The sequence below is a fragment of the Leptodactylus fuscus genome, chromosome 5 (assembly GCF_031893055.1).
Source record: "Leptodactylus fuscus isolate aLepFus1 chromosome 5, aLepFus1.hap2, whole genome shotgun sequence".
In the NCBI taxonomy this organism is placed as follows: domain Eukaryota; kingdom Metazoa; phylum Chordata; class Amphibia; order Anura; family Leptodactylidae; genus Leptodactylus; species Leptodactylus fuscus.
In genome coordinates, this window is record NC_134269.1 from 191648237 (window position 1) to 191674919 (window position 26683).

Below are 26683 nucleotides of genomic sequence, written 5' to 3' on the forward strand. Positions count from 1 at the left end.
CAGTCTGTAGCTGGCGTAGAATTCTCACATCACTTATGCCAAATTTCTATTGTTAATGATGATAAAAATATTGGGTTGGATTGCCCCATTATTGAGGAAGTGGCGAAGGCTCTGCCGAATTGAAAAAAAGTCAAATGTAATTTTATTGCTCACAGTGCAGACGTGTCAGTCAGATAACAAGCTTACAAGGCATAATAAATCTGCCTCAGTAAATATATCTGACAATAGACTGCAGACTATGTAGTCAGGTTCTAGCCTACCATAGATGGCTCTGCTTTGGGCAAACATGTTGATCCTGATTCCTCCTATACCCCGACTACCCTTATCCCTACATCTTTTATTTTCTTTTTAATAGAACTTGTTGTTCTCCATGTATAACTTTGTACAACTCTATCTATCTGACCATTTAAAGGAATATTTGGTGCAGGGTTGAAGAATATTCTGCAGCATTGTGAGTTCTGCAGACATTTTACTGTCTTTATATGTGGTCCATTCTGCCAGGTACGGATGCAGAAGATGAAGGAGATGACCTCTTGCTTTCTTACGTGAAGCAGTTCTGGTGGTTCCCTCACATGTGGAGTCACATGCAGCCTCATCTCTTCCACAACCAGTCGGTGCTGGCAGAGCAGATGGCATTGAACCGAAAGTTTGCTGTGGTGAGTGTGAACTACAATGGCCCAATGGCTTTCTTGGGTTACAGTTTGGGGTGTTGGTTTGATGTTCACATCTCCTTTGCGAGCAAAAGAGGGTTACATGGCTCAGGGGGCTGCTGTTGCAGTGTGTTAATAAGATGCTGATTGTTCGTCGACTTTATACGACCAGGCAGCAGCAAATTAACTCTACAAGGGTGAACCCGTATGTCCTGCAAGAGCAGGAAGCCAGCTGTTATTATGGTCTCTGCCTTCCCGATTGCTATATACACAGCACTATGTGTTCTAGACAAGCTAAGGGAGCCTTGATATTACAGATTCCCTGCAGCCCGGTGATCATGTGATCTGCTGGGGGTTGAGAACTTGAGGAGCTTCTGGGTCCTAGAGGACCCAGATCAGCTCTGCAGTATAATATATCGCAAGGCTGTATTCTTCCTATAATTGGGTTAATGTATCTGCCCCAGTTAGGCTACATGCACATGACCGTGTGCAGTCTACAGGTCAGTAGAAAAGGCACAGATTGGTATTCGTGTGTCATTCCTGGCTTTCACTGACCCATACATTGAAAATGAATTGACAGAGGAGCAAATATGAACAGGTATGGACCCTTTTAAATATATGGGCCTGTACCTTTATCTGTAAAAGTATGGTCATGTGCATAAGGTCAAAAAATAAAAAATAGTACATGAAAATAGTACATGAAAAATTTTAAAAACACATATTTTCCCAGATATTAAATGTCATATGTGTTGATTAAAAAAAAAGGTAAAAAACACAATAAATATGACAATAATAATTCCATATGTATCACCAAACAAAACATGTAAAGATGATCTGAATATCTCAGATGAAAACTCTTCTATCCTTCAAAACCGCATGTATGGAAAAACCCAAAAAATGTGTCCAGTCATGAACAAGGGACAATGGCCTGGGCATGAAGTGGTTAATCTTCATTGCTGTCTCTTTCTAGAGATGGGGGAAGGTAAAGTAAGATTTCCACCAGATAACAATTCTGTTTGCATTTTAGGAGCATGGAATACCTACAGATATGGGGTATGCTGTGGCCCCTCATCACTCTGGTGTGTACCCCATACATGTCCAACTATATGAAGCCTGGAAGCAAATTTGGGGAATAAAAGTTACAAGTACTGAGGAGTATCCACACTTGAAACCTGCACGCTTCCGAAGAGGATTCATCCACGGTGGCATTATGGTTTGTCCGAACTAAATAACAATTATTGAGTATACAATGAAGTAACAATTGTAGCTTAAAGGGGTCTTCCAGCCTTCAAAACATGGTTCTTAGTGATGACTTATCTGCAGAATAGATCATCTGTATCCGATATGGGGTGGTCTGACTCCCAGACCTAGCACAGATCAGCTGTCTATTGGTGACCTGTAGCTCTGCTCCTGTTACTTGTATAGGAGCTTACTGCATCCACTCTCCATCCATTGCAGAACCTTCTGGAGGCTTCTAGAACAGCTGATTTGTGCGGCGTCTGGGTATCGGACCCCCACAGATCTTGTATGAGTCAACAAATCATCTTGTATAAATCCGGCAAAGAACATGGGTTAATTTCCTTCTGATCCCTTCTATTTCCTATTTACAGGTACCTGAGTGGGTGGGACTTAGTCACAGGGGTGTGGTTAGGTTTTTCTGATCTACTATTGAAAACAGAACAGTGGGGGAGGGGCTCCTGCTGCAGGTGGTCGCCTAACAGACAATATGTTCTGAGAATTTTTTGAAAGTATATAAAGAAATCATTTATTTATAGCATAAGATTATGATTAAGATGATATTAAAGGGATCGAAAATATCTGTGTGTACATATATATGATATATATATATATATATATATATATATATATATATATATATATATATATATAATTTTATATATATGTGTGTGTATGTATGTATATCTTCTAAAATTCAGCTTTTTGGAGGAGGAATACCTGTACACTTTTTACAAGTTTTTCTTTTCTTTGCCACAGGTACTACCCCGCCAGACCTGCGGCCTCTTCACGCACACCATATTCTATAATGAATATCCTGGGGGCCCTGTGGAACTGGATAAGATTATTAACGGAGGCGAACTCTTTCTCACCGTATTGCTAAACCCTGTGAGTTCTAACAAAAGAAAAATGATGTGTGTGGGTGTGGGCTCCTGTCGCCCGCCAGCTGTGCTGTTTATCTTCTGTGTGCGTTCCTATCCCCTGGTGACATCATTTGTACTGTTCATCCCTGTCCCCGTGCAGCTATTTGTGTCCAGCTTGTGATCTAGTGCTGCAGTCTGACCCCCTTTACTGAGGCTTTGTGTAGAACCTTAGATATATAGCAGAATAGATGAGGCTGCAATGTCCCAAATGTGGATCCCAGGTGTTTGTGCTGAGCCTGTTCCAGTCAATCCGATCGATAAACTGGCAGGCTGTAGTAAACTATAAAAAGCCATTAAACGCTCTATCAATATTTGATGAAGGAGTAATTGTTTCCCAGGACCGTATACACTGCAGCGTACTGATAACCTTTGTTCTGATTTATTACTGTTACATAGCGGCAGTCTGAGCTTCCTGGTAGGTGTTTATAGGACATTGGGGAGAAGGCCACCGGGAATGAAGTCACCGAGCAGAGACCTTGCCAAAGATTAGGGCAAATTTATTAATAATCTCATTAAATTTAGGCTAGATTTGCCTATTTTATCACTTCATGTCTCTTTCACCACTTCTGTCAAACTTTGTCACCTCATTCTTGGTAGCGACCGATATTTTGTGCCAAAATTTTAGCACATCTAGATATTTTAGAGGAAAGAACACTTCAAAAACATCATAGATGGGGATTCTTTACTGTAAGAGCAGTGAGGCTATGGAAGTCACTGCTACAGATTCTGGTGGAATTATGGTGAAAGTTCAAGAAGGACTTAGATGCCTTTCCTGAGCAGAAAAAGATTACGGGTTATAGGTTTTAGATTTTGGTAAGGATAAGTTGGTCCAGCGTTTTAGGGCTCGTTCACACGGGGCAAGAGGGGATGGATTTTGGTGCTGAATCCACCTCAGAATCCGCTCCCTCACAATAGAGGTCTATGTAGACCCCTAGCTTTCTTATTTCCATTCATGGCATGTTCCCGCTTACGGAAAAAAAGAAGCGAGCTGCCCCTTCTTCATGCGGATTCCGCGGCTGATTCAGCCGCAGCGTCCGCCTCGTGACAGCACCCTCCAGTCTACGCCCATTCATTTGGGCCTACTCCGAAGCGGGAAACCTCGACTGTCTGAATCCGTGACAGTCGCAGCAGGCGCATTTTGGTCCTATTCTGACGTGGCTTCCCGCATCAAAATCAGGGCCGAAATAAGCCATCCCGTGCCCTGTGTGAATGGGGCCGTATACCCATTCCTGGATATGGAGTCGGTTGACATCAACCTCAAGGTTTTTTTGTTTTTTGCCTTCCTCTGAATCAACACTGTAGGGTTATAAGTTGGACTAGACGGACCTGTCTCTTCATCCAATCTCATCTACTATGTAACTCTATTGCATCTAAAATGCATGAAGGGGTAGCCCATCTTGGACGTTCATGGCATGTCCACAAGATATGCTACAAATGCCCAAGAGATGCCAGTCCCACCTGTGAAGCACTTGTGGGTAAAATCACCCGAAATATTTCAGTTATGGCCTCTGGCTTATGAACGTACACATCAGCCTGGCACACTGATATTCGGAATGACCTAAATTTTGTCACATAGGCTAATATTTCTAACTATGGATGTGATAGCTATATTCATGGCCGCTATGAATGAAGAAGTTGTAGGAGTTCAGATAATGGCTCGACACAACTTCTTCAGAAATCCCATAGAAGAGAATGCACATGCGGCCTCCTCACAGTACCTCCTTCTTAAGATAAATGCAGGTTCCACATCTAGGACTGTCAAATATTAGACAGCCACTTTATGGGATCTACTTCTCGCAGTAGACGCAGGTTCCACCACTGGGATTGTCAAATATCAGGCAGCCATGTTGTTCTCGAGACACTTCACAGCTCCAGAGATGGGACCTGAATCTATTGAGCAGCCACCTTGCAGGATGGGATCCCTTTCTTAAGATGGATCCAGTTTTAGGAACCATAAATATTTGGCAGCTTGCAGTACCCACTTCTCAAGATAGAGACAGGTCCCATAATGGGAACCCTCAAATATCAGACATTTATGGCAAAGCCATAACATATGGCACAAATCTGAGATGGAAATATCCTTTAAAAAACATGGGACATGAATTTTGTCTTTTTAGTAAATCTATCCCATTATATTTACTAATAAATTACACCTAAAGTTTCAGAAAAGTACAGAAGAGATTTAGGCTAGGACTACATGTCACCTCGGGCTGCAACTCCTAAGGGGTGACCAAAGATTGCAGAGTCGCCCTGCAACTTCTTCACTAATGTTAGTGAATGGAGTCGCGCTGTGACCTCTAAGGGTGCTGTAAGTTCTAGTCTCAAAATAAAGTCTAACACTGCTTGATCTTTTTATGACTCAGTCGCACTGTAGCCCTGGCCTAATCGGTGACATCTGTTACTGGCAAAGCTGGTTAGTAATGGAAATGACAATTGCACTTTCTGCAGACACCGTGGTGACGTCATACATTTTGGGTTACATGACTGAGATTGCGAAGCGGAAGTCCCTAGTCCAGGCTGAGCAACTTTTGGGAATGCGGGGAATCTCATGGATGTCCCTATCATGGAACTTCTGCATAATATAAAGGGATATCTGTAGGTTAGGACTTCATTTTATTACGGCGGAGAATAATGGCTTGGTATGGGGCTGCAACCTTTTCTCCTTGCGCTTTCAGGGTCAATGGGGGTCAAGGAGGTCATACCCCAACCAGTCATAAAGTGATGGCATATAATATATCAATATAATATATCATTATGGGTTGGGGAGGACCTTGTTAAAACCATTTCAGTATATGCACAATGCAGTGGGGAACAAGAATCAGATACCAAGTCCTCCTATCCCAGGTGTTCAACACAGTGATGTTATACACCACCAGAAGGGGGCCCCATCTTAATCTTTCCAATGAGGCCCCTTTAACAGTGGACAATGTGACTGGTTATGCCAGTATATACCTACTAGCATCCAAGATGAGTCTTTATTCTATAGCCGCACAGATTATCTCCACCGCTCCCTTTTTTGTTCCTCAGCAGCAGGAGACATTTCCTTGGATTGTGACTCTGTTGAGATTCGCAGTAATGTGCCATATGTGCTATCACGCTGCAGTAGAGTCGGCTTCCATAATGTAATCTCATTTGGCACTTTTTACTTTGAAGCATAAAAATTGCAAGAGCCCTACAGAAGCTCAAGGCGGCAAACCCATCAGATAGTCCCCGTACTGCTGTGAGCTGGGAATTCAACATGACCCAGTTCATTCTGGAAATGCTTGGTACGTGAGACCAATTACAGAAATACAGGGCAGTCCTGATGTCCTCACTGTATATATCAGCATTCTATATTAGATGCCTTATATTATATATGATAAATATATTAGGTGCAGCTCCGTGGCATTGCCCTTTGGTACGGCAGACATCATCATCCTAGGTTGCTACCTATAAGTACCTTGATATATTACTGTATTTTATATTATGCCTACTCACTGCTTGGCCGCTATTAGTACTCCTATCATTTAGGGTGCACCCACTTTTTTACATAACCCTGTCCCATTCCAGGCCAAATTGCAAAATTGTCCCCCAAAAATCTGTTTACATATGTTAGTTTAGTGCCATTTGTGCTACTTTAAAGAGGAATCACACTTATGAATTATTTCTTCAAAAACAAACAGCACCACATCTGTCCACAGGTTGCGTGTGGTATTGCAGCTCAGCCTTAGGCTACATGCTCACGAATATGTGCAGGGTCCCTGGGAAAATGCATGGAGTGCACATGGAATATATCTGCATGCAGTCCCATTACCTCCAAGGGCCCATAGATTTCATTACTAAGCCTGGGCTGCAACATGAATCTGTACAGGACCTGTCCTGAGTGTTGCTTCATGTGCCACACATGAAGTATGACAATACATGATCATGTGTATGGCGGCCATTAGAAGAAATGAAAAACATGGCTTGTGCATAGAGCATAATACACTTTCTAGACGTAAGCAGCCATGTTTCTCTAATATTGTAAAAGCCGTTTAAACATAGTGTCCCAGTATGGCCTCCTTTGTAAATTGCTGGACACCCCCATTGTGGGACTTTCACTGTACTCTTAACTACATAGGAGTCTGACGTCTTTTAGAAAGGATTCTGTTGCTGTCCCTCCCCCATGCTTTACATTGCAGCTCTACTTCCACCATTGGCCATGTGTCCACCATAATATTGTCATGTAATTGCCCCACGTATAGCACACTGAGGTTCTCAGTAAGAAGGATATTTGGGATATGCGTGACAATACCTGCTCTTTCCTGACTATATCTGCTATATTGTCATACCTGCCCAGCCCCCCCCCCCTCCCCTCCCCTCCTGTTGCCTCTACTGGGGGCTGATCTACTTGTGGCTCCTATTCAGGTCTGTATGGACTGCTGTACAGGTATACATACAGAGCTTCCCCCTAGTGGTGGCAAATATTAATGGTAGGGAAACATTAAATCTAATAAAGCTTGTGCTGGTAGAATCTTCTCTTCCTTTGAATACCACAAGACTGAATATACTTGCCTACTGTTCTTGGCCAGTAATGTCCAAGTCTCATGAGTCCACGCCTGTCTATGCCTAAGGTTAGGCGCTAAGAATCCTGGGCGTGCAACTATAAACAAGAGATTTTTCTCCTAAATATCATTTGTATGGAAACCATCTGCAGAAAAGACTCTGTATCTGAAGTTTATGTGTGTTAGTCTTTCCTGACCCGCGGCTCTGATGTTTTCTTTCAGATCAGCATTTTTATGACCCACTTGTCTAATTACGGCAATGATCGCTTGGGACTGTACACATTCAAGCACTTGGTGCAGTTTCTCAACACCTGGACGAACCTCAAACTGCAGACTCTGCCTCCTGTGCAGCTGGCGCATAAGTATTTCCAGATATTTCCAGAGGAGAAGGACCCCTTGTGGCAGGTGAGGAAACTCCACTGATAAAGTAATGGAGCCTTGTAAGTCAGTGGGTCGTATTCACAAAGTAGGGCCAGATGGGGCAAGAATGAAGTGTTGAACTTCTCAGCTTATTGATACCTAAGGGGAAAACATGTCTGCGATCCTTCCTTTACTACGAGCTTGTACGTCCATAGTTATTAGTGGAAACTATCTTCATGTTGCTGCGCTATAGTCTACAGTGTTGAATGAAATTGTATATATTCATGTGACAGAATTTCATACTGTATGTCCTCTGAAGTGTCTTACTGTGTATAAATATATATTTATTATATATAATTGTGTGTGTGTGTGTGTGTATACATATATATAGATAGATAGATAGATATATACACACACACACACACACACACATATTTATGTATTTATCTATATACATTTACAGTGTAAGTATATTTATCTATCATGTAGCAATCCTGAGTTACAGTATGGATTATACCTCAGAGCTGCATTCACAGCTCTGCTTCTTACTATTGGAAACCATCAGCAAGCGTGTTGTAGAGCAGATCCCTAAGACCTCATGCACACGTGTATTTTAAGTGTGCTAGCTGTATTTTTCATGACTACCAAAGTGATCCATTCATTTCCATGGCCCCATACACACAACTGTGTATTTTTACGGACCCATGTATGTGCTGTGAGGCCAGGGAACACTCGGGGCAGCTCCTTTTCCTATCTGTTTTGTGGGCCAGGCTCACTGTAATAAATGAATAGGTCTGTGGAGGCAGCAAGTATGTGCCATTCAGCCAAGGACCCACCATATGGTCGTGTGCATGAGGCCTAACAGTGTTGTTGAGTCCTGTATTATAGTGCTACGATGGTAACACATCCCAGGCCTCTCATCGCTGCTAGAGACCATGGGCGACAATACTGGCAGCAGGAATTCCTCTTCATTTTCCTCCATGTGAACATACCTCTTTTGTGGGGTGTCAGTATGGAGGAAATTGACGTTGAATTTGACGAACAGAAAATTCGGCCTTACGCTGGGTTCACACCAGCATTCGGGTCTCCGTATCAGGTTTCCGTCTTCTGCAGACAGAAGACGGAAACCTGTCAGACCGTGACCGGCAGTGAGCGCCGGTGAGCGTTTTATGCTCTCCGCGGCAAAACCGTGTTTTGTTTTTTTTTTCTTTTTTTAAAGTGACACAAAGTCCTGCATGTCCGACTTTGTGTCCGGTTTAAAAAAAAAACAAAACGTTTCGCCGCGTAGAGCATAAAACACTCACCGGCGTTCACGGCCAGACACTTATGAAAGATGTCGGCAGGTTTCCGTCTCCTGTCCAGTTTCACGCAGGAGATGGAAACCTGCAGAACGGAGACCGGGCGCAGATGTGATCAAGGCCTTAGGAATTTGAAGCTTTTTTTTCCCCTTGCTTGTCAAAAACTGATGAGAATTTTGACAAAGGATTTGAAGCAGAATTTGGAGAGAAAGGGGCCGCTGTATTATCCCTTTAATTGGACAAATTATGCGGAGGATTTAGACAATTTCAGTGTCAGACGGAAAAGGTGTATTTTCTGGCACCCGTTCATTTCAATGGCAATTCTCAATAAATGTTCCAGAAGAATGGGCAGGATGCTTGTTGTTGAAAAATATCAGCTACTGCCTCCTATTACAATGAATGGATGGTGGATTTCAGAAGGAATTTGAGTCGGATTCAGTGTCAAATTCCCTCACGTGAATCCCCCCTTATTCTGCTACATTATTGTCTAGGGGCACATTAACACAAGAGTATGGCAGGCCTGTGTTGTCACCTAGAGGCCGCAGCCTTGGTTGTTAAGTAACATGCTTGGGCTACTGCTCACTAAATAGTGCTTAGAGTGGATAAACTTTTAGTTTGCTTTTAATGGTTTCCATAAATCTTTATCTCTGCAGGGATTTTGTCTTTACTGTAGTCTGGTAGGGACATGTTGGCGCTTCTTTCACTTACTCTAACCTTCCCATATGCATTTACGGACCCTCGGCGGCGTCACTTGTACATGAAGCCACCGGAGAGGCTTTAACCCCACACATTCCAGTACGGCTTACTGGTCCATTATGTTTCCTTCCAATGATTTATCCCGCTGCATGCTAAAAACAAACTGGAGCTTGAATAGCATCCAAGGCTGCTGAGAAGCGCGGCCCCTGAGGGAAGGTGAGAGGTTATTTACTACACAGATCTATCATCTCTTCCCAGAACAAAGCCGAGTACACGGCAACCCCGAGCAGTAAGGGAATCATTACTAGTATTCGCAGCACAAGGTTGTCTTTATTGGCCAGACGGCCATCTATAAGGGGAGCCCAAAAATAGCAAGTCCTTAATATAGCGTTATTCTATCCCAGTGCAAAACAACATAGAATTTCAGTTTTCTGTAACTTTTACCTACACCTGTAGTTCATGTACAGACTGAACTAAAAACCGCACACACACAGTTTTACCACAAAACGCAATGGGGCAGATTTATTATACTATACCAGTTTTTTTTAGTTTAAAAGATTTCTTACCTTTTAATCATCAGTTGCAAAATAAATTCTAAATAAAATCTTATCTGGCAGTTTTGCACTGCCGAGAAATGGGGGCATTGCGAGGTGGTAACGGGGGACAGGGATCGTAAATGATGATGGAAATGTATGCCAGCTACAAGCTGGTAGGGGTTTTACTCCTGGCGCACCACCCAGCCAAGGATTCGCCGCTGCATAAATTAGGCGCAACCTCTGACCGCTAATGAGATATGAAGGCTGGCCCCAATGGGGCCTATTTCTAAATCTATCTTAAAGAAAACCTGTCTTTGTTACTCTTAAACATACATTTCGGTTTTCACGAGCTGAATACGACATGAAAGCGATGCTGCGATTGGTTTGCGATAGGCAAATCTGCATGTTGTATCTATGCCAGGGAAATATTCCATCGTATTTAGCTATATGCCGTTCAGTGGCATATGTTAGTCCAAGTACCCGAAGTGTAAAATAAATAAACCTATATACATCCAGGATATAATGTGTGCGACTGCTCATTTTATAGGAAAGTGCAAAAGATTACATGTAGCCATACAGTTAATAGAAAAATATATAGATTGAACAATTATATACTGACATATACTTGCACGTCTATTGGCATCCACACGTTCTGTAGGTTTCTATAGAGACATTCATCACATCACCTGGCACATATATTGAATGTAAACACCAAGCGTGGTGTGAATACATGCGTTATGTTTCACTTGTGAAAAATGCCTCACAGCTGTGCTTTGCCATAAAAACTCTTGTGGTTGATTTTTTTATATATATATACTGCATTGCGGTCCCATATCAACTGCTACATGTGTCCTAAACCTACCTTAACTATAACCTTAGCTATATGCTTGTATTCACAACATAATGTTTGGTCACATGAATTACGTGGGACAGACATATTTCTAAGCCAAGGAGGGAATTTATTAAGACTGACGTATTCCTATTACCCCGCTGGTGTAAGAAGCACCAGAATAATGAAGGGGTGTTCACACAAAGGAATCTGCCCTAATTTCCATCTGAAATCTGTCTTCCATTCATTTCAATGGGAGGCAGTAGCTGATTTTTTCTTTTTTTCAGCTAGCTGAAAAAATTTATGTCCTGCTCATTCTTCAGATGGATTTCGTCTGAAAACTCCCATTGAAATAAATGAGAGGCGGAAAATGCACCTTCTCCGTCATCGTGGAATTTGACCCTGTCCAATAAAGGCGAAATACAGCGACACTCTTCTCCAAATTCTGCTTCTAATTCGGTGTCTAAATCCTTGTATGTTTTTAGCACTTTAACACTTTCAGTGTTAAGACGTTCTGGTCTCTTAAGGAGAAAAAATTTGATGCTGATTTGGGGGCAGATTCCGTCTCCTATTGTTTTTAATGGGAGGCAGAGATCGCAGCAGGATGCTGAAAAGATAATTGTCCTGCTCAAACTTGCCGCATATGTTGCGGGTGATCCTCTTGCGGTGTCCACGGTGCAAGACTCCCTGCTGATTATTCCCATTCACCTGGGCCTCTGTAATTCCATTCTGCCGCAGGTAACGGGAAAATGAAGAGGAACTCCTCTTCATTTTCCGCAATGTGAACGGCCCTTTATAATTCTGATGCACCAGGACTGAAAACTCCGCCAGTCCGGGGCTGATATAGATTTCCGGTATAACTGAAGTTCATTTATGGAGTATTTGACAGGCCTTGGCTTCACTGGCCCATGTAATCCCCCTCTTGTTCCTCCCACTTTATTAAAATGTAATGGCGCACAGAGAGAGCAAAATAGTTCATCTTTGGCGCAAAAAAGGGAGTGCACCAAAGATGCGCCACATCTCTGCCCATTTTTGGCAATTTTCTAGATCAGTAGTAAATTGGATATAATCGAAAGGGATGGGGACACCGCATTTACCGATTTACTAATGATTTTCTTTTAAGAGAAGATGCTTTATGACCTTTTATTCTCTTCTTGCAGGATCCTTGTGAGGACAAGAGGCATAAAGACATTTGGTCTAAGGAGAAAACATGTGATCGGTTTCCCAAGCTCCTCATAATTGGACCTCAGAAAACAGGTACGTCCCTTTAAGAGCTGCCAGATGCCTGCCTGGAATAATGGCCTGCATATGTGTGTACCGGGATGATCTGCGAGCATGTAACACCTCTGCGCATAGGATGTTATATTTGTCCCATGGGAGGTGGGATTATTAGCAAGTGTGGAGGGGCAGGAAGGATTACAACATGATGAAGAGTATGAAAAGAGGGGAAACCGAGATTAATACAGGATGTGGCGTGTTCACAGTGGGAGCCAGGATTAGTACAGGATGTCAGGAGGTGGGTGGAATTAGTATGGGAAAAAAAAAAGTTGTCAGAGCAAGGGACGGCAGTGTGCTGAATATGGAGCCGGTACCCCCGTTCTATTTATTTTTATTTTTTTAGCTGGCACAGCTGCTGAGAAACGTGTATGTATATAGTGGCAGCTGCAACGGATGCTTGTTAAGAGCAAAACCAAAGCGATGGACATCATGTTAGGTCGCTGGAGTGGACTAAATAGGCATTAGTGTCTGGAGAATATGGTTGTACAAGTCTATACATAAGTTTATATGATGGATGGAGAGAAGCTGAACTCTGTGATATATAGGATTATATGATAGAGGAGAGAAGCTGAGTTCTGTGATATAGGGTTATATGATAGAGGAGAGAAGCTGAGTTCTGTGATATATAGGGCTATATGATAGAGAAGAGAAGCTGAGCTCTGTGGTATATAGGGTTATATGATACAGGGAGAGAAGCTGAGCTCTGTGATATATAGGGTTATATAATATAGAAAAGAAGATAAGCTCTGTGATATATAGGGTTATATGATAGAGGAGAGAAGCTGAGCTGTGTGATATATAGGTTTATATGATAGAGGGAGAGAAGCTGAGCTCTGTGATATATAGGGTTATATAATATAGAAAAGAAGATAAGCTCTGTGATATATAGGGTTATATAATATAGGAGAGAAGCTGAGCTGTGTGATATATAGGTTTATATGATAGAGGGAGAGAAGCTGAGTTGTGTGATATATAGGGTTATATAATATAGAAAAGAAGATAAGCTCTGTGATATATAGGGCTATATAATATAGGAGAGAAGCTGAGCTGTGTGATATATAGGTTTATATGATAGAGGGAGAGAAGCTGAGCTCTGTGGTATATAGGGTTATATGATGCAGGGAGAGAAGCTGAGCTCTGTGATATATAGGGTTATATGATAGAGGGAGAGAAGCTAAACTGTGTGATATATAGGATTATATGATAGAGGGAGAGAAGCTGAGCTCTGTGATATATAGGGTTATTATATAATATATGAGAGAAGCTGAGCTGTGTGATGTATAGGCTTATATGATAGAGGAGAGAGGCTGAGTTGTGTGATATATAGGTTTATATGATAGAGGGAGAGAAGCTGAGCTCTGTGATATATAGGGTTATATAATAGAGGAGAGAAGCTGAGCTCTGTGATATATAGGGTTATATGAAATAGGAGAGAAGCTGAGCTCTGTGATATATAGGGTTATATGAAATAGGAGAGAAGCTGAGCTCTGTGATATATAGGGTTATATGAAATAGGAGAGAAGCTGAGCTCTGTGATATATAGGGTTATTATATAATATATGAGAGAAGCTGAGCTGTGTGATGTATAGGCTTATATGATAGAGGAGAGAGGCTGAGTTGTGTGATATATAGGTTTATATGATAGAGGGAGAGAAGCTGAGCTCTGTGATATATAGGGTTATATAATAGAGGAGAGAAGCTGAGCTCTGTGATATATAGGGTTATATGAAATAGGAGAGAAGCTGAGCTCTGTGATATATAGGGTTATATGAAATAGGAGAGAAGCTGAGCTCTGTGATATATAGGGTTATATGAAATAGGAGAGAAGCTGAGCTCTGTGATATATAGGGTTATTATATAATATATGAGAGAAGCTGAGCTGTGTGATGTATAAGGTTATATTATTTAGAGCAGGACTTCTATGTTATAAGCAGAGTAAATCCTGACAAGACCCCTAGGAGAGACAGTAAGAGTTACCCTGCCCACATACAGTCATTGACAGCTCTCCCCATATCAGTGTGTACACTGATGGTTGTTAACCATTGTGTGTGAATAGGGTCAGCAGAACTCTCACTACCTTTTCTAGGATTTCAACGTCCTTCAGTTGGATGTTTTTCCATATGGACATGCTGAGTCCTCCATACTGAGAAGACACTCTTTGTGCCTGCTCTGACTAACATATAGCAGTTTCCAAATCTCCCAGTGACTTTAATAAACATGTAAGGTGGAAAATGCTTGCATTATTTCTGTTAAAGGGGTTATTCTTTTATAGTTCATTGGGAGAGTGCTGTACTACCTAACTCGCCAGTATATATTGTACGGTAAGTCAGAAGTACAACTAGCAGTATGATAACATTACCAAGAACCATAATGTCTTGATACAAGTGATCTGTGGGGGGACCCAGGTTTTGGACCTCAACAGATATAATATGAATTTCCTATCCTAAGGATAGATCAGCAATACTAGCAACCAGATAATATGTCTTATGATCTACTAGAGTCCAGAGCTGCATTTAGCGCCCCCTGCTGGCTCAGTGTCTGTTCCTTCTGACTGCTTGGATTCAGGGTTTGCTATTTATGTTGCGCTCTGGTCAGAAAGAGTAACACTCAGAACACAGTTCAGCAGGATGAATTTAGAATCCAACTTTGGGTGTGAATGGAGCAGGTGACATAAGATAAGACTGAATACAATGTAATCCTGCAGAGCTTAATATTCAGTTTATTTCCATAACGTTCTTTAGGAACCACTGCATTATACCTCTTCCTGGGAATGCACCCAGATCTTAGCAGTAACTACCCCAGCTCGGAGACCTTTGAGGAAATCCAGTTCTTCAATGGACAGAATTACCACAAAGGGATTGACTGGTAAGTTGTATCTCACTGGCTTCAAATCTATAGCTTGTCTATTACTGTGATTATGTACGGTAAGGAGGAATCCTCTTAGGATATATGAGAAGAGCCCTAGTGATCATTGGCATACCCCACAATAAATAGTTTTTTCTACAAGCTTTGCATAAGTGACTAGTACAGGGGGTTATAAGAAACCTTGTAATATATCTTATCAGAGAGAAACATCTCTTTCTGCTCTTAGGCTGTTTCTCTGCTAAAATGACTTTCACTGTAAAAATCCCTATCCCTAAATCTTCAACAACAACCAATGCACGTAACTTGCGTCTGTATAGGTCACTACTTCTCGATTTATGTCCTGCATGAAGTGAAAATTATTTAGCAGATTCTCCTGTACTCACTGTGGCACCTAGTCTCCAGCTCTGAGAGAACTGCAAACTACACAAAGAGCCTGCAGATGCTGAACATTGCAAATGTATAAGTTATATAATGGCCAGATATAGTGCTACCCATGTATACACAGATAACAACTTCAGTTCCTCCTGTCAGTCCTGCAGCAGAAGAAAAATAATCCTATTGCCGTAGTGGATTTCTCTCAACTTGACATGGCTGATAACAGGGAACAAATGGTTTGATTGACTTGAAAGGAATTCTATCATTCAGAAGTAATTTCTTGTCCCTAACACATAGGAATAGCCTTAAGAAAGGCTATTCTTCTCCTACCTTTAAATGTCGTCTTCTCCCTGCCGTTCCGTAGAAATTTTGGTTTTCGCCGGTATGCAAATCAGTTCTCTCTCAGCACTGGGGATGGGCCCCAGCGCTCAAACAGCACTGGGGATGTCCCCAATGCTGCAAGAGAACTCTCCAGTGCTGCCTCCATCTTCTTCTGGAACGTCCTCTTCCCGTGTCTTCTTCCAGCTCAGGCTTTGAAACTTGTAGGCCTCAGGCAGAGCCTACTGCGCATGTCCACAGGCCACAAGAAAATGACCGTTTACTTACTGTGTAAGCCTTTCTTAAGGCTATTCCGACGTGTTAGGGACAAAAAAATTACTTCTGAATGATAGGATCCCTTTAAGTTACTGTTCCATATTAAAGGGAGGTCCTTTTAGATGTAAATTGACTTGTCACCAAACCCCTTTAATTGGACTTTCCAACTGGAGCGCTAAGAACCAAAAAAATGTTATATCCATTGTGAAATCTGTAAGAAACCCTAAGACTCTATGTACATGGCCAAGTGTGTTATCCAGTGCTCCTCTGAAGGGGTGTCCGATGGTCCATTCTGTTCTAATGAGAATAGAGCAAGTACTATCCTGGTCTGTATCACTAGAACAGATCGAAATCCCCCAGAAAGTAGAATACATCCGAGTGTCATTAGAGTGCATTCCAAACTCGTCCCCATATCAGATGCATTCGCTGTAGTGTGCATTGACTTGAATACGCCCAGACTACTTCTGCTTCCCTGGCAGCTGACCTGTATGGGGTCAACCTCTGAAAAATTACATACTAGTCACCTGTCCTGTCGATAAGTCGTCAGTATGAAAAATTATTGGGGCCTGAAAACCCTTATAAGGATTCACTTTACTAATGTTTCCGCCATACCCAGACATAGCTTAGATATAAATGCTTGTCTCTCCCATTGTCCAGGTACATGGAGTATTTCCCCATTCCATCGAACACTACTTCGGACTATTACTTTGAGAAAAGTGCAAACTACTTTGACTCAGACGTTGTTCCCCGTCGGGTGGCAGCTCTCCTGCCTAAGGCGAAACTCATTACAATCCTCATTAACCCTGCGGACCGCGCTTACTCCTGGTACCAGGTAATTGATTCATTTACATGCTCGTCCTCTGTGTATATGGTTCATTACTTAAAGGGCTGCCAGTCTTATAGACTTTACATCCTATCAGAACGTGTCCTTTGTCTACCAGTAGGTGAACTGATTGTAATTGTTTTTAATGTTTTGCCCTCAGCATCAAAGGGCCCACGATGACCCTGTGGCCCTAAAATATACCTTCCAAGAAGTCATAACTGCTGGAGCAGACGCAACACCAAAGTTACGAGCGCTGCAGAGCAGGTGCCTTGTCCCAGGATGGTATTCCACTCATATCGAACGATGGTTAAACCACTTTCACGCTAACCAGGTAGGTGAGAGACCCCAGAGAGCACTAGGGTATCTAGAGACATGTCCTAATGGAATTTGCTGTAGATTTCACCCTTGGAAACGCAGAGAGTAAAATTCTTGGCAATTCCATAGGATAAGGCTCCATTCACATGACAGTGTGTGTATCTGAGTTGGGGATCAAGTTTATAGTGGAATGCAGTGGGTAATGGTGTGACATCCAAGTGTCGTCTGTGTGCATACTGTTATACATTCATGTCTATGGGGCTTCTGGATGCAATCCTTTCTGATAACATGGAGCAGAGTAGGACGGATCTATAATCATCTGTGTTATTGGAGCAGCATGGATCCCGAAGCTCCATAGACGTGACAGTATCACGGAATGTACTCCGAAGCCAAATCGGACGCACGCATGGTCTCATGCATGGACCCTAAGGCTTTGTTCATAGCTTTCCATTTGTTTTTTTCTCACTCAATGAAGGGCAGACATGTGTCATATCGATCACCATTCTGCTGGTAGATGTTGGCGTACCCTTTTTTTACTACATACGAGGGCAAATTCTGGCACATTCCTACATTGTGCACCAGAACAAAATGGTATACTAGACTATTTTAAAAAAGGGCTAGAAAAGGTCCTCATAGGACTAAAACCTCACATCTTGGGCTAATAAAGTCTTTTACTTTTTTCTATTTTCTAGGCACGCTGCATTTTTGGACGTCATCTGTGTGCCCTAAAATCCACTCAGATTTTGTCTTGTACATGCAGATGGTGTTTTATTTATAGCAAAAATCCACTTTCTAAAATTGCTGAAATCACGGGGCAGAGCGTCTGATCTGAGCTCTGTGCCTTTTGTTTGAGAGCTGAGTACAGTGTTGTACAGACTTGTAGACCTTCTATGAGTCCATACACTGCTAACCAGGCTTTTCCAAGCTGTGTTGAGCCATTCACATGTTAATCTGCCTAGGCACTGAGACCTCTGACACGTCAATGTCATTATAGAAAACTTCTGTCACTTTAAGATGATTAAAGTATTGATCATCATAAAAAAATGTTTGTTTCCCCATAGATATTGGTTTTAGATGGTAAGCTGCTGCGAACTGAGCCTGCCAATGTGATGGATTCTGTTCAGAAGTTCCTCGGTGTGGGGAATGTCCTAGACTACCACAAGACTCTGGCGTAAGTACACATATCTGTAACTCATGTGTGACACGGGCAAATTTTTGTATCTTTTATTTTATCTGTGTTATCTGCAGCAGTAATTCCCTGCACAGCCATAGCTCACAAACCACAGCTGATCAGCAGGGATCCCAGGTGTCAGACCGTCATCAGTCTGACATTGATCCTAAATAAAGGCCATCCAGTATTTTAGTCCCACAAAACCTGTTTACAAAGTATTCCAATCTGGGTGAATGGAGTTATCCAGTTTCTAATAGTGGCAGCTTTAGGTACTGCAGCATGGCTCCCAGCATATAAACGTTACTGGGAGCTTTTCTGTCTTGGAGCAGCTGATCTGAGGGGGTCCTGGGTGTCAGACTCCCACAGGTCCAGAATTGATAACCTATCCTAAGGATAAGCCATCACTATTAAGGGATGGGTTGAAGGGATTATCTACTTTCTAACAGTCACATCAAAATGGCAAAAACCCTCCCAAAATTGTCACTTATTTTATTTGTAGATTTAGAATTTTTTAGCTAAAATAAATATTACTGGCACATAACTCCGATGCTTTATGTGTATGAGACCTTGTATTTTCTAGGTACATGAGACTTTTTGATCAGTTTTCATTACTTTTTGCTTTTGAGAGGTGAGATGAACAGAGAACATAAATTCTGGCATATGAATTTTAAGTTTTTGGCGTTTATCATGTAGAATAAATAATGTAGTCATTTTATTTTAGGGGTTGTTATGGCTGTAGCGATACTAATTGTATGTTCTTTTATTTTTTTTTCATTATGTAAAACCACTTAGGTGCTGTGGTCAGCATTGACTACAGCATATAAGGAGTTAAATGCCAATTATCCTTGTGATTGACATGGGGAGGAGATATCATGAACAAAAGTCGATAGTATCCCCTTCCCTGTGGTTATCTGACGTGAAAGGGACAGGAGAATAAAAAAAAATTAATTTTCTCCTCTCCCTGCGCATGTTCTCCTTTATACACTGGTTAAAGTGAAGCGGTGAGGAAATGCATCTCCACTTTAACCAGTGATGATGATTATTATTATTATTATTACTTATATAGTCCCTAATATTCCACAGCTCTACAGACATTGTCAGTCGCTGTCTCATATAGGGCTATTTGGGCTACAGGTCTTGGTCTTATTTGAAAGCCAAAATTCCTGCTTTAAAATAAGTCCAAGATCACAGCTCTAACCTCATGGACTCTGGAGTGAGAGACGGTTTATGTTACAGTGTCTCCGAATGTGTTTTTCTCTAGGTAAACACTTTGCTCAAACCCCGAGCCCTGGTAGTTCAGAACTGTAAGGGGTTAAGAAACCTTAATGTGAAATAACCGGTTATAAGGGGTTAAGCCATTAAATGTAATAAATTCCTATAAAATGAATGACTTTTTTCTGTCTGTCTCATTAAAGTGTACCTGCCATCTACACGTAACGTAGAAAGTGATTTGGCACTTGAGGAGCTGAGAATGTGACTCTTGACATGTCTTAATGGCACGCCACTTTGGCACAGACATTTTCAATTTTTCATTTAAAACTGTTAATTGGCTTTCCAAAAAAAAAAATCAATTTTCTCTTCAATTCAACCCTTTTTTTAGCTGGCAGTGCAGACATGTAATTAGTGCAATTATCTCCCATCCCTAGCGCCAGGAGGGGCCGCGGCCTTCATGTCTTACTATTCATTTTTTCCAGGTTTGATGCCAAGAAGGGGTTTTGGTGCCAACTTCTGGATGGTGGGAAAACCAAATGTTTGGGCAAGAGCAAGGGGAGAAAATACCCAGATATGGACTCAGATGTAAGTTGAAAAAGTTCAGCATTAAATATTATAGTTTTACCTATGCCCACCTTGGGCCTTTGCATTAAGAATGTAGAGAACTGCAAAAACCATATATTTAATCATGTGTTCTATATTTGTATAGAGGAGCTGAACCTGACATAAGGTGTATGCAGCCACCACTAGGGGGAGCTCACTACACGTGCAGTTACGCTACCTCACCTTCTGTCTCTAACCCTCGTCCATCATAGACTGTAAGCCCTCGCGGGCAGGGCCCTCTACCCCACTGTGCCAGTTGGGCACTGTTAGTATTACATCTGTTTGTATACTTTGTGTACTGTATGTAAACCCCCAAATGTAAAGTGCCATATAAATAAACAATAATAATAATAGGTTCACACTAGCTTTGTGGTCTCAGTTGTTCAGGTCCACAAGGGAACTGAACGATAGAGAGCAGGACCGCTAAAACAGCAGTTTCACATAGACAATGGCAGACACCATTAACTATATTGGGGTCCACCAGGTGTTCACTGTTTTCAAGCGGAGAGAAAAGTCATCCGTACAGGACTTCTCTTTGCCGATTTTGAGCGGTTTCTGCACCAGAAGCGCAGATGTCAACCAAGCCTTAGATAGCCAGTATTGAAATAAGCGTACCTGTACAAATGTGTATTATGTGAGCTCCCCCTAGTGGCAACTGAATGTATTCAATGTGACACTGCTTTATCAAATAGGTATAGGCTTACTCTCACCTCAGGCCCCATAGCATCAGCCTCAATGATAGTGCTGTCACTGACCACAGATATTGTCTGTAAATGATATTAAAGGGATTGTACAGTTCATTATTGCTGATATTGGGAATAAGAGTAATATGAAACAAGTATTCACCTCACTCCAGGCATTTCCAGTGGTAGCTCCTTTGGTGTGTATACAGATCCTGGGCTGTTTGTGTGGACCACTGCAGCCAGTCATAGGCCTCAGTGGTGACCTCTTCACAAACTGCATATCACAGCAGTCACGAGCTGTTTATGAAGAGGTCACCACTGACGCCTGTGATTTGCTATTTGCTGTCCCCTCGCACAAATGGGATGTCACTGGTAGCATCAGTCAAGAGACTTGTATACAGACCAAAAGAGTGGCCTCCGCTGAGAAGTGATTTGTTGGATTTATATCCTCAGTATTATATTATAAAAAATGTGAATTGGACAACCCCTATTCATTCAGAAAGTCTGATAAACCAGCACTTGTTTTTTGCCACTCAATATGAGAATAGTTTATATAGTGATAATCCAGCAACGTTTGGGTTCTATTGATTCCAGATTAAAGGGGTAAGTCCAGCCACAGCAAGATGCCTTCTATCCACAGGATAAGGGGTAACTTGCAAATCGATGGGTGTCCTGTCACTGGGATCTCAGCAATCTCAAAATTTGTGGTGTTCTGCTCAATTCAAAAACACTCCAGTTCTCGAATCCCTTTAAGGCTAGTGATACATATTGAATGTCGTTACAATACACTGTGGGCAGCCAAAGATGGCAATGAACTGTTGCCTTGATTGTAGGTATTGACATGGTCATGGCGACTTGAAAGTCACAATGTGACAATCACAAGAAGTCCAAACCTGATGGGTGTCTTGTGACTGTCTTGTCGTGGTCACAGTATTTGCTTTCATTACTTGAGATGAAGGCTGCAGTAAACTGTTACCTTTGGCCCAGACGGCCAGGGCTGTGGAGTCAGAGACAGGACCAGTTTCGGACTGGAGTCCAAGAAAAGTTATAATAAAATAATTATTTTTAATGACAGCATATTATATGATTTATTAAGATTGTATAATTAATTAGTTTGGCTATTTACTTAAATAGGAATAGAACGGCTCCTATTTTTCATGAATTAGAGAATCACAACTAAAGCATTCGGAGCCTTGGCATTTTCTGGTGTTGCATTGCTGAAGCAGAAGCTAACTATGCCTCTCCTGTGCAATCCTAACCTGCCTGGTTTGTTATGGATACAGCAGGTGGCGCCTCATACTAACAGTCACAGGAACCAGCGCCACCTAGTGGATCCACATCGTACCAGGCAGCACCTGATTTTACCCACTCCAAAGTAGGCAGATGCCTAATACTCCCATTTTTGGGGTGGTGCAATGTATGGCATCCTACTACATGTGTTACATATGTGAAGTCACAAGAGACCTTCAACCAAATTCTAAGTTGCTTTTGGGTGGAATTGCTTTGGGGCGAGCCGCAGTCAGAAAACGTTGTGGAAAAGACAGTGGTGAAAACACATTGCATTTTTTTACCGCAGCATTTTTCACAGAAAGTCAGCATAGTTTTTCTATTATACCTATATGAAAGACCCCTGCGTATCTATAGGTATAATGGACATGTTGCGATTTGCAAAAACTCAAGTGTTTTCGAAACGTCAGCATTTCCGCTGCGGATATTTTTCTGCAATGTGTGGATTAGACAGAATTCCATCCACTTTACAGTTAATGTAAAAAGTAGTGTTTTTTGCCACAATATTTCCTTTTGAGTAATCGTCTTTCCTCTTTACTTTTGCAGTCTCGATCCTTCTTGACAGATTACTATAGGGACCATAACATCGAGCTCTCCAAGCTGCTGTACAAGATGGGTCAGACGCTACCCACCTGGCTAAGAGAGGAGCTGCAGAACACGAGGTAGCTGTTAGCTGCTGCTTTTGGGAAGAGGATAAGGTCTTAAGAATTTGACCAAGTATATACGGCATCAAAGAACTGTGGCCTACCCACTTGGCAATGACTTTAATGGAAAGACATTGAGATGGACGTCCTTTACTCCTGAAGGCATCACACAGCGACTGATATGCATCCTGAAAGGCCTGTTTTAGAGGCCTGGTTTATATTGTGTAGGATCCTCTACTTTATAGGGTCTTACAAGTTTGTGTGACTGTTGTACATGGACTCAACCACTTATGAAAGTATTAATAAAAGAGCCCCAATGATTTGGATGACATGGGCAACATGTGAATCTGGAATCGAACTGTCCAGCAATGCGGGCTAATGTAAAAAAAAAAAAAAATCACTCAGTACTATTGATGGAAGTGCCACTAAGCTATGAAATACCATGTATTTCAAGAATATTTCCTGGTCTTCCCACAAAGAGACTGCAACTGTTTCCAAGCTGCATCTTGGAACCCCGAGGTCACGTAGATAACTGAATGTGGTATTTGGTTGAGTGAAATCCTTATTATCCATGTAATTAGTGTACAGTTTGGTGCAAGCAGTGTATTGAGTTATTAACTGGTTAACACGCCTATGGCAGCACTAATGACGCAGGTATGAAAGCTTTTAAAGGGGTTGTAAACACCAAAACTGTCTTCACTCTCTCTCTGTCCCCCACAAAAAATAAAATTCATCTTTTTTTTTTCTGTATTTTCGTGTACTGCCGTGTGTCCACACACTGAATCAGGCAGTGCTTTCTTCCCCTCTCACAGTAAGAAGTCCCAGCACAGATCAGTAACTAAGCATCATCTAACTAAAGAGCTGCCTCTAACCAAATCTGATTTTTAAAGTGTAATTTTTTTTTATTTTTTTTTACTATTGTGTAGGGAGAGGTTTATTTTGTAATAAACATTATTAACTTGGTGGACTTTCTTTTAGCAGAAAACAGGATCTAAAGTGCAGTAATGAGGTGTTATTTGGGAAATCCATCCCATATTCACCTTGTATTGCCAGTATATACAGATATAGCAAGTGTAAGGGGTCAATTCAAATAGCTGTAACTCACATTTTATACCAACTAGAAAAATGAAATAAATATCACATGATTTCTCTGTTCTAGCAGAAGCTTATGAAACCTGAGTCTAAACTTTCACATGTCACCAGAAGCACTGTTCTAGGTGGTATAAAACCCAAGAAGCAGCTATTTCAAGTGACCTCTCCTTTGGCAACTGCAATATTGGCATATTCTGGTAATACATGGTAAATATGGATGGATCTCCCCAATGCCACTTAGCACATTGCTAGAGAGTACTTTAGAACCTGTTTTTGTATAAAAGTAAATAGGTTAACTAAGTAGATCAGCAAATCCATCCCTATACAGTAGAAGAAAAAAAAGGAAATGACACTTAAACTTTAAAGTTGTAGAGATTGTTGGTACTTGGCCTCTCAACATTTCCACCAAGTAGTTATCCCATTCCACATGTAAAGAGCTTTACCACTCTTAAAAATGATGTGCAGTTGAGACAATTCTGTAAAGTCAGTCTCGCTTGCAGTCTCACATTGAGCACTCTCCTGGTGTTATTCTCCTGCACTCTAAACACATGGTTATCTCCTATCTCCTCCTCCTAGCAGGATGGAACTTCACACATCACTTGTCTCTTCTCCTTTGCTCCCTAGTTCTCCCTCTCTGTCTCTGGAGGGATTGTGTATTACATGCTGGGCAGCAGTTTTTTCATTGAGCAATAGAACAGCAAAGCTGTATTATGTGTGATGACTAGAACTACCTTACACCTTGTAATACAGGGGCATGTAGACAGCTGTACACAGAACAATCTTGGAAACGGATTTAATTCTACCCTTTGCAAGCCTTAGCAGCATCAAAACAAAGGCACAGCACAAAAGTGGACAAGATGATGAAAATAAAGAACTATTGCAGAGCTATGATATCATATGTTGATAACCATTAAGTACGTACATACATATTTTTTCTTTTTATTCTCAGAAATCCCCTGTAACAAAATCTGGCAATACAAAAATCCACCACATCCTAATATTACCGATACATTTTTCTTTCTTTGTTGTTCACAACTCCTTTAAAGAAAAAAAAAATCTAGGGCCTCTCCAGGGTTAACTGATAGTATACAGAAATATCTTCTCTATTTTAGGAAGAAAAAAAGTATTTGAAGAGCAGGAATAAAAGTTTTCATGACTTTGCCATCATGGGAATCTGACTAGAATACACTGTAGCAATAATAATCAGGGATTCTGTGATGTAAAAGTCACTTACGATTGCAAGCTTTCAAGGCAGAGTGGCAACTGATGGCTCTAGATGGGAAGTCTCCCAGCATGCAATGCTGTTGTAGTATAGCTTAGAGTCCACATATTTGCCAATTCTTGCTCTTTATTCCCTGTGTACCTTGTTGTTATTGGATTTTCTTTTTACATTTGCTGGTCCTTTAACCACTCCGACACTGAGGATTACTAATGTTTTAAAGGTGCGGTCCCACTTTCCTGTATGTGCTGCGGTTACAACTGACATGCTCAGTAAAATATCCCGTCTTAATCACCATTATTGTTATTTTTTTCCAATTTTGTCCTGTAAGACTGAGATGACTGAATTACGGGTGGCGCAGAATGCGGCAGATAAAGCTCTTACCATGTAAATTATATTACTATTAACTTTTTTTTCTTTTTTTTTTTTAAACTTGTAGCATTGTTTTAAATCTCGCCCCATTCACTTATTAACCATGTGGTGATGTCATTAAATGGAATGAAATTAAGGTGAATTTGGTACAAATTTTGTGTGATTTGGAACAACCCCAGATGAAATACTGGTAGTAGGTACATAATAAAGTGTGCTGTTTAAGCTTATAACCTATAACTGGTGGTGCCCCTCCATGACCAGTCTATAGCTCCTAGAGGGTTTAAAGGGTTACTAATGTATCAGCAAACTTTATATCAATCAATAGTGCAGGTGAATATAAGAATCTTTGTAATATATCTTATCAGAGAAAAATGCTTCTTTTTCCAGTTATCTGGTTCTCTTTTTTGCCTCCCTCCTAAATGGACATTAACTCTGAAATCTCTGCTGAATCTGTCTTGTTCTGTCAAGAATGAGTATGGCTCAGAAGTATCAAATTACAGCCGTATATAGATGTCTATGAAGAGAGGAAGAAGATGAAGAGGAATTGTATTGAGAACAGAAGAGAGGCAGAGTCTGCGGTAGCTAATAGGAAGTTTCTTTTTCATCCAAAATGCTTTCTTTACGTCTGTGCTGGTCACTACTATAATGTCCTCTATGATTCTGCTGCTTCTGAGTGAACGAGAATGAGTTATGGAGCACAGCTTTCTGTGTGTAGGAGAGATTATAGCAGCTTGTTTCCACCCACCAGGTTCACGCACAAGTGAGAATTAGAAAGAGGCAACAAAAAAATGCTAAAGACGAATAAATCATTGAGAAATTGAGTTATTCTTCATATAACTATATTATTGATTTATGCAAACTTTACTGAAAGGGTAGTGACTGGTTAAGTGTCAACCCTTGCACTCTGTTAGGGTATGTTCACACGGTGGAAAATGAAGAGGAATTCCTCTTCATCTTCCTCCACCGGCATTTTTGCTGCAGTCTAGCCGCAACTGGATGCTGATGCAGTACATTGGCCTTCCATTGTGGCATCCTCCTGCTGATCAGGCCCGGATGAATGAGCCTAATCAGCAGGGAGTCTCGAGCTGTGAACTCCGTG

The 26683-nt window shown here is 41.4% G+C and overlaps 1 protein-coding gene across 1 annotated transcript in view; it reads left to right on the top strand.

Annotated features, from left to right (window-relative positions):
* The window catches only part of NDST1 (N-deacetylase and N-sulfotransferase 1), a 66154-nt gene extending 40407 nt beyond the window's left edge, over positions 1–25747 (top strand). The window contains exons 5-15 of the mRNA XM_075274951.1: positions 502–656; positions 1678–1863; positions 2646–2774; positions 7555–7737; positions 12212–12308; positions 15071–15194; positions 16821–16995; positions 17147–17317; positions 18363–18472; positions 20167–20269; positions 22804–25747. Coding sequence (XP_075131052.1) covers positions 502–656; positions 1678–1863; positions 2646–2774; positions 7555–7737; positions 12212–12308; positions 15071–15194; positions 16821–16995; positions 17147–17317; positions 18363–18472; positions 20167–20269; positions 22804–22923 — 1553 coding nt within the window. The 3' untranslated portion in view covers positions 22924–25747. The remainder of the gene's footprint in view (positions 1–501; positions 657–1677; positions 1864–2645; positions 2775–7554; positions 7738–12211; positions 12309–15070; positions 15195–16820; positions 16996–17146; positions 17318–18362; positions 18473–20166; positions 20270–22803) is intronic.
* Positions 25748–26683: the final 936 nt, after the last annotated feature.